Source organism: Durio zibethinus, chromosome 4, assembly GCF_047325235.1.
Source record: "Durio zibethinus cultivar Kanyao isolate XHJ-2024 chromosome 4, ASM4732523v1, whole genome shotgun sequence".
NCBI classification, from domain to species: domain Eukaryota; kingdom Viridiplantae; phylum Streptophyta; class Magnoliopsida; order Malvales; family Malvaceae; genus Durio; species Durio zibethinus.
The window spans coordinates 9,731,612-9,744,691 of NC_143165.1; the positions used below are offsets into that span (position 1 = coordinate 9,731,612).

Below are 13,080 nucleotides of genomic sequence, written 5' to 3' on the forward strand. Positions count from 1 at the left end.
CTAAATTCACTACCAAAATCACAAATTAACCCCAAAATCCTGAGACCAAATTTTAGAACCCTTTCTGCTTGAAATTTCCCCAAACTTCTTTCAATGATTTTTTCTTTGTTTTTCTGTCAGTTTTCTGTGTGATTTTGCTTTGCAGAATAGGTCGAATTTATAGGCAACTTAGGATCAATTTGAGAAACAGACAAAATCAATCCCTGGCTTAATTCATGGGATATCATTCTGTCAAGACGAGATTCTAGGTGCAAAATTTCAATAGTATTAAATTGATTCTGTGTTGACCTAAAAATATTGTGATCTTGCTCTTCATTCACGTGCAGATTAAGCAAAAAAGAAAACAAAATAATAATAATAATAATAATAATAATAATAATTGGACCAAAATGGGCTGTAATGGGCCTAGTTGGGCTTGACCAAAATGGGCCCAATTGGGCCCGAACAAAAATGGGTGTCTACAGTCTTTGCTTTTGATTAGCTTTGATCCGCAATGATGATGTGATCAAATGTTCAAATTTTCCTCTTTGCTTTTAGATTAACTTTGATTGGCAATGTGAATTGTCCAAATTATCATCTTTGCATTTAGATTTGGTAGATTGACAATGCTATTGCTTTTAAATTAAATTTGATTGGCAATTGACATTGACATGGCTTCCTCTCTTAGTCATCACACTTTTCGTAGATAATTTTCCATCGCTAAAGCTTGTTTTCTTATAGTATTTTTTTTCCAACGAACGTCCCTCTCATTTGCAAGTTGGCTTCCCAGTAGAGGATAAAGCAAGCAACTCGAAAAGACTTGGAGATATACTATTGAGGTCTGAAAACAAACAAAACAAAGAAGTTTCGTTGTAATTGCAGAAATATGCAAGTCATCCTGAATAATAGTTTTTCTATAATAAAAAATTAAATAGTTGTCTTGAATTCACTGATATGAAGGATGGAGCAAAGATATTAATCAGTTTTGGACAATTTTGTTGTTCATCAATTTCCATCAAACCTGCTAACAGAAACTTAGATATTGATTAATTTCAAGGTTTTACATTCAGCGGTGCACACTGAAGGGCAACATTTTTTGTTTTCTAGTATTTGGAAATGAGATAATTTTTTTAGTTAAAAGAAAAAAAAACATAAACCCACAATTCCTCCAAAGTAACAATCTACAATAATTTTATCAGAATCATTTACAACATTAATCAACTTTCAGCTGTAAAAAAAGTTACAGATCAAATTAGGTAAACTAATATTTCTTGAAGTATAATGGACTGATTTGAAGTTGGGTACAACAATTTTTGAAGAAAATGGAAATAATTCATTTTTCTTAAAACTTTTTTTGATTTCAAATTCATAACAATAATTTCTGTAAACCAAGCATTTTCATTGGCCCAAATTAAGATTAAAAAATGAGCATTTACTACGATTATGATCTTTTTTGTTCCTACCTTTTTCAGAATTTACTTGAAATTTATTTCTTGATCTCTTTAGATAAATGAAAAAACAAAGATTAATTTTCAGTGTGGATTTCATACTAGCATTAATGAGGCAAAACATATAATTGATTGATTGGATCAATAACCAGAATTTCGTCTTACTAGCTGGATTGATAGGACTTGTGGATCATCACATTATTTTTCTCCATGAACGTAGCTTATACTGCAATTAATGAGTTAGATAATTTAATTAATGAACCACAAGAAAATACTTTTCCAATGAAATTGTCCAACTTCTGCAATTTCTAGACTTATAACCTTCTGTCAAGTCTCAGTCTTTTTCATTCATTACTCAGTCTGTTGTCTGCCCTTCCTTGAATATCTTCCTCTCATATTGGATTTTTCCACTTGCAATTGGAAAATGTAAGGAAATACACAAATTTTATATTGCTTTCATATCATTTTGAGTCTTTGAACCCTATAGGAAGTTAAAGTCAAAATCTTGTTAATTGTTTAGGTAGCTTAGTTGAGGGTACAAAGACACTAGTTCCAGCATTAAGATGTTGCTAATTATATTTTTTTTGGGAAATTCTGCAATATTTCTATGGATGCACTTCGTGGAGTCAAGTTCAAGCTGAGGTCTAAAATGGAATTGGACCATAATCTCCTTCGGGTAATGGTTTTATTATTGATAAAAACTAGAAAAAGAAATTCAAGTTTCATCTCTTATATAAATTGAAGATTACACGATTATTCTATATAAGTTAAGGACAATGGCAATCACTTTTATGAAGAAAATGAAAAACAAAGAATTCTTTCAATTTTTTTAATTTTAAATTGATATTAGTCTAGTCAATTATAGTGGACACGTTCATACAATTACATGTAGATCATCGACCTAAATTTGGATTACAACATGAGCATTTACTATGATTAGGACCTTGTTTGATCTTATTTTCTTTAGAATTGACTTAAGATTTATCATCTACCTTTTAATAAAAGAAAACAATTAATTTCCAGTGCAGATTACATATTTGCAGTAATGAGACAAAAATATAAGTGATTAATTGGATGAAATGCCCAAAATTTCCTCTTCCTAGCTGGATTGATAGGTCTTGTCAGTCATCACAATTTTTTTTCTCTACGGACGTAGCTCATACGGTAGAATTTTGAAGTGATCTCTTTGGAGAATAGAGCTATTATCATAATGAGTTAGATAATTAAAGTTATGTATAATTTTTTGAAATAATTGAAGTTTGAGGTATATGTGAAATTTTTTGTGCTCTTATAAAAGCTTACATAGCCCTTAATAATATAAGAATATTGAAGATGATGAGAATCATATTCTTTTTATTTTAACAAAAATTAAGTTTAAAAAGTTTAAAAAAATCCTTCGAATAAAAATTCAGTAATAATAATTTTTTATAATTTTTCTCTTTTTCTCAAATTTAATCTTTTCACATACTAATTCATGGCTTCACTACATCCAACTCCAATGATGATCGATTTACTTGACATTTTGTTACGTTTTTTAAAAATTAAGAAAAAAAATCAATGGAAATCCACATATGATTTATATTTATTTCTTGAAACTATGCACATAAAAATTAATTGGTTAACGTTTGATATCATCTGAAAATAAGGGACGATACTTTTCTTAATAAACTCTGGTGTTCGAACTATCCAAAAATTTTAAACCAGTTTAAAAAGCTTGAGGAATCCAAATCCAGTTGCCAGTTTGGTTGATTTCCGATCTCCTAAGGTTGCATCATCAATGAGCCACTACCACAAACTGCCACGTCTAAACTTTTCTGGAAGTTGGCTCAAAATTAATTAAACATTGCTTTTAGACCATAATTTCTTCACTAAATTAATTCGTAATCTAGTTTTTTAAACCCAAATTTTCATACTTGGTATTGCTTAATTATTTATGAGAAAAATATTTTTATTTTAAAACATTATTACTGATCATGATACCTGCACCCGGAAGATTATTTTTTTCACCTAACATTGATGATCTTAATTCATCAATTAACAGGGTTATAATTTATTTCACCTAGTAGTTTACATGGGTGAAATCAATTATTCCTGTTTACTTTCTTTAAAATTTTTCTTGGTATATTGATTTTAATTGCCTAAAGAGGGAAGCAAAGAAATGAATTTGGCATGAGTTGTCAGTTTCAATCATATGGTTAATCTTTAAGCCTCACGCAAGTTACACAAAGCACAAGTTCCACAGAAGCATTCTTAGTTCTGATCGCGCTTTAAGGAATTTGCCTGGCTTTTTCCACATACTGATGAAAAAACGAAGAAACCACTAACATTCCTACCTTGAGTAAACAAAATGCTCAATTTGTGGTTCAAAAGTTTCTTCAACAAAGATTGGAATGGTTAGCAGATCTGCCTTTCCCAAGCCTTCCAAATCACATTTTCAACTTTGTTGGTCATCAAGATCCGTCAAACCAAGTAACAGAAACTTAGAAAAGGATTAAATTCAATGTTTTACATTCATTGATGCACACTGAAGGACTAAATTTGTTTTGTTCTTGTCTTTTGAACTTAGATAATTTTTCTAGTTGAAAGAGAAAAAAAGGAATATAGACCCACGATTTCCCCAAAAGCAACAATTCCCAATAAGTTTATCAGAATCATTTACAGCATTAATCAACTTGAGACACCTATATAATTCAACAAATAGAATCTGCGTATACACATTTCACTGTGGAAAACGTTACAGATCAAATTAAGTGAACTAATCTGTCTTGCAGTCGAATGCACTGATGTGAAGTTGAGGTGCTAAAATTGGTGGGTCCCACCTCCCAATTTTTCTTTAGGTGCCAACGAACGTCCCTCTGATTTGCAAGTTGGGTTCCCGTAGATGATAAGGCAGGCAGCTGGAAAAGACTTGGACATCTACTATTGAGGTATAAAAACAAACAAACAAAGAAGTTGAATAGTTGTCTTGAATTCACTGATGAAATGCTCATTTTTTTCTTCTTGTTGGATCTCACCTCTTTGTTGCCTTTAGGTAATAGGTGAATGATTGATAATATGGCGAGCAACACTCAGAAAAGTAAAGATGGAAAGCTCATCTTGTCCAAACGGGGACAAAACCAGCAAACAAGACTCTATATGTAGTACTAAATATGTGATTTTCATGATTTTATATACAAGTTAAAATATTGCATTATTTTTAACAATACGACAATAATAGTTATCATGAAAAAACAAAATTAAAAGAATTTTTATTAAGGAATATTTGTTAGTGAAAAATAATGAATTGAATTCAATGGATGCAAGATATCATATGAGAAAGTTAAATAAGAAAATATCATATATTTGAGTCTTTAGCTAAATAAGAGATGAGATTGGTTTCGAATATGTGGAGATTCGCATCTAATCTAAGAGGTATTGTCCAGTTTGATCCAAAAGCCTCACTGAGTTTTAGTCTCAATTTATATATTATACCATATCCACATATTCTTCCAATGTGAAATTGAGGGTGTTACAATCTCCCCAACTTTAAAACTTGATGTCTCTGTCAAGTTAAATCCAATTACAGAATCAAAATCACACAAGACGTTGAGATTCTAGAAGTAACTCCCCATCATGTAGTATTTAGTGGCTCCCATGATAAAAGCACTTAGTTTCTGTCGATTAGTAACCGCTCTAATACCATTTGTGAGATCTACACCCAACTTAAGAAGTATTATCTACTTTAACCTGAAGGTTTTTTGGTTTTGTCTCATAAAAAATGTCTCACAAATTTGGATTTAAGTCTCAATTTATATATCATACCATATCCACACATTCTTCTAATGTGGAATTAGGAGCATTACAAAATCTCTTTCCCTAAATCAACAAATATATATATTTTTGAAGTGTTGTTTACTCTAAAACTTTGAACTTTTCTCATTCCTTACTACTGATCACCAATAGCTTTTACATGTGATGCATGCTTAGGCACTAAACCTTTTTGTTCTAGTATTTTGAATTGAGATAATTTTTCTCTTATTAAAAAAGAAAAATAGGAACATAGACCAATAATTTCTCCAAAAGCAACAATTCTCACAATATTTATCACAATCGTTTACATCATCAATGTGAGATTCGCTTATTCTTTAAGAAGTGGAATGTTTCATCATCAATGGGCAACAATGATGTTACCCCAAAAGCAATAATTCCCAATGAATTTATCAAAATCATTTACAGCATTAATCAACTTGGGACAATTATATAGTTAAACAAGTGGGAATTAGCATATGCACAATTCAAATGGTAACAAAAACTTTAAACAGTAAAAAATGTTACAGATCAGATTGGGTGAACTAATCTGTGTTGAAGTCTAATGCACTGATGTTAAGTTGGGGTGCTGCAATTGGTGGATCCCATCTCCCTATTTTCCTTTAGGTACCTTGATTGAAGGTGCAAAGATGGTAGTTCCAGCATTCCGATGTTGTTGCTTATATCATCTTTTTCTCAAACAGGCATCGTCAGTATTGCAAATTGTACATTTTGTGTGGAATTCTGCGATGTTTTGGTCCGTGCACGCCGTGGAGAAAAGCCCAAGCTAAGGTAATGAATTTCAATTCATTTCTTTTTCATTTATCCAAATCGTAGTAAATACTTCAAGAAGTGAAATCAACAAATGTTACAGTAATTGAATGAACTATTTAGTCTTGAATCAATGCGCTAATATGAAAGAAGTTGGGGTTTTGCAATCAGTAGATCCCACGTTCCCATTTGCTTTTAGGTAGCTTAATTAATTAATTAATGGTTCAAAGAAGCTGGTTCCAGCATTCAGATCTTCTTGGTAAACACATAGATAATTCTGTTACCAACCAAGTCTTTGCCTTAGAATTTCGTATGTGATAGAGTTTTTTTTTCCCCTTATTCTGTTCTGAATTTAAACGTGTGGTAGAAAAATGCAGTTTCCCTTTAGTTTAAATGGAAATAATTGAAATCACACCGATTTAATTTCAAGCAAAACATTTTCCATAGTCATGTGGAAAATGCGAAGTTTCTTTGAGGTATGCTTCTGTATTTACAAATGTCCAATGTAATGATGATGGGATTGACAAATACACAAAATTTCATCTTTCCTTTTTTGATTTGATAGATTGACAATGCTATTGCTCGGAAGCAAGATCGAGTTAATTCACATTGGCAAGTCTTCCTCTCTAAGTCTTCGCACTCTAATCTTTTCAATAATGGACGTAGCTCTTGTTCTGCAAATTGGCTTCCCCTTGGAGGATAAAGCAATACTTTCTACATTTTGGTTCTGCAGTGCAATCTATATAAACTCATTCAAAGCAATCATATTTCATACCATTAATTTTCATATTCTCTTGCTAGAAAAAAAAATGTGGTGCTTACTCCGAGCCCATCTATTCCTTTACCTTGTCTTGTTCTTCTTGTTTTTTGAAGGTAATCTGTCATCCTATTCTTCTTCTTCTCCAACAACTCAGCTTTGTTCTCACAATGAAGCTGTTGCACTGATCCAATTCAAGAACTCTTTTGCGATTGATAAAACTCGTTCTCGGTACTGTGACTATTTTGGCATTAAATCTTATCCCAAGACAGATTCATGGAAGGAAGGTATGGATTGCTGCTTATGGGGTGGGGTGACTTGTAATAATATAAAAGGTCAAGTGATTGGCCTTGACTTGAGTTGCAGTTGGCTATATGGCACCATCCCTTCCAATAGTACTCTCTTCCATCTTCCACACCTTCAGAAGCTCAACCTGGCCTGCAACGATTTTAACTCTTCCAAGATGTCGTCTAAGTTTGGTGGGTTTGCAAGTCTAGTGTATCTCAACCTCTCTGGATCACACTTTTCCGGACAAGTCCCATCCCAAGTCTCCCACTTGTCAAAATTGGTATCACTTGATCTCTTTCAGAATAAATTTCCGCTTTTTGACGAATACTATCAAACACTAGACAAACATACTTTGGAAGGACTTGTTCACAACCTAACTGAGGTCAGACAACTTTTTCTTGGTGGAATCGACATGTCTTCTATTAATCCTAATGTCTTGAGGAATCTATCCTCATCTTTAAGGTCTCTTGGTCTCAATCATTGTGGTTTGCGAGGAAAATTCCTAGAAAACATTTTCCACCTGCCAAACCTCAAGTTGCTCAATTTAGGATACAACAGAAACCTCATTCTAAATCTTCCACGATTCAATCGAAGCAGCCATCTCAAACTTTTGGATCTATCATCTATGTCCTTCTCTAGAGAATTGTTTAAAACGGTTGGCAATTTAGTATCTTTGGAGCATTTGGATGTATCAAACGCATTTTTCTCAGGAGGAGGATTGCCCAATTCAATCGGAAACCTTATTTCCTTGAAGTTTTTGCGTCTCTTTAATTCCAACCTATCGGGACCAATTCCAAGATCATTGGGGAACCTCTCGCAACTCAGTTATTTGTGCTTGTCAGAGAACTCTTTTAGTGGATCAATTCCATCGTCACTCACAAACCTAAGAAAACTTGAATTTTTCTACATTTTTGGAAATATGCTAGAAGGTTCGAGTCCATCATGGTTGTATACCATTTCCTCCTTAAAGCCGATATATCTCTCTGATAACCAATTCTGTGGTCATATCAAAGAATTTCAATACAACTCTCTGGAAGATATAGAGTTACAAAATAATAAACTCCAAGGTTCTATTCCATCTTCAATATCCCAACTCGTGAACCTTACAATTCTCTCTTTATCATCAAATAATCTAAGTGGTATTGTAGAGTTTAGCATGTTCTCCAAACTCCAAAATCTTTGGCTGCTTGATCTTTCTTTAAACCGTCTATCCTTAAACTCTAATGGCACTAGTGCTGTTTTTACATTGCCTAATCTTCAATATTTGCATTTGTCTTCTTGCAATGTTAGCGAATTCCCCCAATTCATAAGAGGCTCAAAAAGTTTGTATCATTTAGACCTTTCCAATAATAAAATTTATGGCAAGATTCCCAAGTGGATGTGGGATGTGGGGAAGAACTCTTTATCTTACTTAAATCTATCTCACAACTCTTTGACAGATATTGAGCAACTTCCGTGGAAGGAAATTCGATTTCTTGACCTAAGCTCCAATTTGATTCATGGAGATCTTCCAATTCCACCTTTCACAACATTTGTCTTTTTTATCTCAAATAATAGTTTGAGCGGAGAGGTCTCCTCTATAATTTGCAATATGACTTCTCTTGGTTTTCTTGACTTGTCCCACAACAACTTGAGTGGAATCATTCCCAATTGCTTGGGAAATTTAAGTGGCAATCTTTGGATGTTGAATCTACAAATGAACAAATTTCATGGAATCATTCCTCCAACTTTTGCAAAGGGGTGTCAATTGAAGAATCCCAACTTAAATGGCAATCAATTGGAAGGGCCTTTAACGCGATCCATCCTTAATTGTAGAGGTTTGGAACTGCTAGATCTTGGTGACAACAAGATCAATGATACATTTCCTCGTTGGGTGGGAAGTCTTCCAGAGCTACAAGTTCTTGTATTGCGGTCAAATCAACTACAAGGTTCCATACAAGACAAGTCTAGTAATTCTTTTTCCAAAATCCAAATTTTTGACATTTCAAGCAATTCTTTTACTGGAACACTACCTGTGAGATATATAAAAAATTTCAAAGCTATGATAAATCTCACGGGAAATGAAAGTGCAATGCGATACATGGGGGTGAATGGTGGGCCTAGTGGTGAATTCTATAGCTATTCCATTGAAATTACAATCAAAGGAGTAGAGATGGAAGTGGAAAAAATTTTCTCCAAGTTGACCAGCATTGACCTTTCAAATAATAAGTTTCAAGGAGAGATTCCAAAGTTTATTGGAAAGCTTAGCTCACTCAAAGGGCTTAACCTTTCTCATAATAATCTTAGCGGATGTCTCCCCACTTCGATAGGGAATTTGATTAGTCTTGAATGGCTGGACCTCTCTTCGAACAAGCTGGGTGGGACGATTCCAGAAAGATTGATAGATCTGACATCTCTTTCTGTCTTTAATGTTTCTGAAAATCATCTTCAAGGTCAGATTCCTCAAGGCAAACAATTCAACACTTTTGGAAATGATTCATACGAAGGAAACAGGGGATTATGTGGATTTCCAGTCTCTAAAGGTTGCAGCAACAGTGAGCCACCACCACCTTCGAACTTGCTGGAAGAAGATGGCTCAAAATCAAACATTGCTTTTGGTTGGAAAGTAGTTTTGACAGGTTATGGATGTGGAGTTGTCTTTGGATTTGTCATGGGATATGTTGTTTTTCAAACTGGTAAGCCAAAATGGATTGTGGCTTTCGTTGAAGACCGACATCATAAAAGGCAAAAAAGGTCAAAGATTGGCAATCGCAATGGTGGAGGAAGAAGGACGTAGTCAGTGCAAAGGATATTCAAGCGTTGCTGTTACGTTTTTACATTTTATTTTAGTGCAGTCTATCAAATGTTTTGCCCATGGTGAAGGTTACTCATGTATGTGTTTGTCTTTGTATTTAATAATGTGTGTAAGCATCTATTCTGAGCATTTACATATTGTATGATTGCAGTGTTGTTTACTCCGAAACTATGAATTTTTCTCATTTTTTGCCACTACTCCCCTATAGCTTTTACATGTAATGCATGTTTAGCCACTAAATCTTTTTGTTATAGTCTTTTGAATTAAGATAATTTTTCTCTTGTTAACAAGAGAAAAATAGGAACGTAGACTTATAATTTCACCAAAATCAATAATTCACGCAATATTTATTACAATAGTTTACATCATCAATGGGGCAACATAAAAAGCAAAGATGATGATACTCCTACACTTAGCTGCTTTTGATTAATTAGCTTTGATCGGCAATGATGATGAGATCAAATATCCAAAATTTTCTTTTTGCTTTTAGATTAACTTTAATTGGATCCATTGAAAAATGTCCAAATTTTCATCTTTGCTTTTCCTGTTGCTACTGCTATTGCTAGGAAGCAAGACCAAGTTCCACATAAGAATTCTTAATTCTGATAGGCATCAAAGAATCAATAGTGCTTTTAAGGAATTTGCCTTGCTTTTCCCATCCTGACGAGGAAACCTCAAAAATTTCTACCTTATCTTGTTTCACCGGGACTAATAACTCGTCTTGCCCATACAGGGACTAATACCTCTCTTTCCACCTAAGGGTTTGTCAGCTATAGTCATTAAAGTACTATAGTACTAAATTTGTGATTTTTTTGCTCCTATAGACATTAAAGTAGCATTTGATATATTTTGCAAGATCTCATAGTAATATAATCATTGATTTTATTATTAGTGATTTAAAATCATTTTATTTACTTAACAATCACATTTTTAATTCTTAGGAATTAAAGATTATTACGTTAAAGTATTGTTAAAAATTAAATATTTTTTAAAAGTACAAAAATAACCATGCATGTTGCAATAATTACACAAATTAATGATGTTCACAATATATTAAAAATTATATTAACACAAATTAATAACATTTCCAAATTTTCTTAAATATATTAAAATTATATTAAAACAATATCAAAAAATTCAAATTTAAAATCCACTTAATTAAGCTGATCTAATAGATTGTATCAATTGTGAAAGAGAATCTAGGTCAAATTTGGATTGATTTTTGAAAATCCATAATACTTAACGTTAATCGAATAATGAAACAAAAACCGAAAAGAACCATTATCACCATATGTTTATCTTAAGTACCTTCAAGGTCAACTTCTACATTAATTGCAAAATCGAAATGATCAATCTCCCCTTCTTTAGCCTAATAATCACTTAATGTCGTAACGATTTTAAAACTGTTAGACAAAAAGATTTTAGAAATCAAAGAAAATATGAAAAGTCACTACTAATATTTTTTAGGATGTGATTGCTTATCCAAAAAATTAGTACTAACTAATCACGCGTTATCTATAATTTTGGATAAAATGGTTTTGATTTAAAATTTAATAACAATTCCCTTTGTTCTTTTTGAAAAAGAAAGTAATTTTATTAAAGTTCATTATTTAGGAATATTATAAAAATTTTAAATTAAAAAAATATGCCGTATAAAGGCAAAATTCAACGATAGTTTTTTCATCTAAGATTTATTGTAACATTCCTTTTAAAAAAATAAAATAACAATCTTTGCAAATGATAATTATTAGCAATTCTCAAACATCTAAGTAGAGCACAAACACTTATATTTCACGGAATTCTGTTTTAATTTTATTTGTTCAAAACTAAAAATTTTTAAAAAAACTTTTTATATAGTAAAAAAAACAAAAAATAATCTAATTAACATTAAACATCAACAAATATATAAATATATGAATTATGAATGTACACATTATTCTAAAAATATGATATATGCAAATAATAATAAAATACGAATTTTCAAATATAAAGAGATCACTTGGACTCTTCAACCTCTAAGCAGAGTTTGAGTGTAACTATTTATATTTAAAATCTCATTTTATTGTTTATTTATTCTTTACTCTTTAAAATTTTTATTTTAAGTTATAGAAATATATGAAAATTATTAAAGAAATAAGATTTCCTGAATACCTCCATCATTTGAGTAGCATTTGAGAACATATTATTTCATAAAAAAGTTTTTATATAAATTCATAAAAATTTTAGGATTTGAATGGATCAAGATTTCGAATTTGGCTTAAAGTTTATGGTTTCACCTAGGGTTTCGAGGTTTTGTTTAGGGTTTAAGATTTTACCTAAGGTTTAGTGTTTCATTTAGAGTTTCGGATTTAAGGGTTTGGATTTTAGGATTTTGATTCTAAGGTTTGAGGCTTTAAAGGTTTTAGGTTTTTGATTTTTGTGTTTCGAATTTTAAGATTTCGAGTTTTAAGGTTTTGAGGGTTTAAGGTTTTAAAATTTAAAGTCTAGAGGGTTTTAAGATTCCAAGAGTTTTAAAGTTTCCAAAGTTTTAAGATTTTAGGGTTTTGAAAGTTTTAAGGTTCAAAGAGTTTTAAGGTTTCGGGTTTGGATTTTAAGGTTTAATAAAACATGAACATCTCTAAAATCTCTTACATCTAAGCAGATTTTCAAAACAAGTTTAGTTTTTTATGATTCTTTTTTTCCTTTACAGCTTTATATTGATGCAAATAAAATATGCAAATGAAGGCTAAAAATTAACACTACCAATTTTATCGGTTTTATTGCATATTTTATTTCTATTTGCTTATTATTCTTTTATATCATTTTCTTTTTTAAAACAAAAATTAAAAATGGGAGAAATGTTAACTTTTGGTTTGTACAAAAAAAAAATTTATTATTATATTATTTTAATATTTTTAATTAATTAATTAATTAATTTTTAATTCTTCAATATCTAAGTAGAATTAAATCTATAAAACGTGCAAATTTCCAAAATTTCTTTTTTTATTTTTATATTCATTCTTTTTTTTTAATTTTAATATTTTCATTTCTCAAGCAATGACAATAATTATTCCAATAGCAAATTTAAAGAAACATTAACCTAAGTATTAATAATTTTAATTTTACAAGAATTATTTTATTTTTTAAGACATGCAATTTTTATATTTGAAAATATGCATATATATATATATATATATGTGTGTGTATGTATTATGTGTATAAAAATGAATTAAATAACAGAGTTTAAAAGAGGGAAATTATACCAAACAAAATTTTGA

The 13,080-nt window shown here is 31.2% G+C and overlaps 1 protein-coding gene across 1 annotated transcript; it reads left to right on the forward strand.

Moving 5' to 3' along the window:
* The first annotated feature begins 6,392 nt into the window (after positions 1 to 6,392).
* On the forward strand, positions 6,393 to 10,020 carry LOC149519107 (receptor-like protein Cf-9 homolog). Its single transcript, XM_089759446.1, has one exon. The coding sequence runs from the start codon at positions 6,557 to 6,559 to the stop codon at positions 9,803 to 9,805; it is 3,249 nt and encodes a 1,082-aa protein (XP_089615572.1). The 5' UTR covers positions 6,393 to 6,556; the 3' UTR covers positions 9,806 to 10,020.
* Positions 10,021 to 13,080: the final 3,060 nt, after the last annotated feature.

Excerpts from the sequence above, each read along its gene's own strand:
- LOC149519107 (XM_089759446.1), top strand. The coding sequence starts at position 6,557 with ATGCTATTGCTCGGAAGCAAGATCGAGTTAATTCACATTGGCAAGTCT.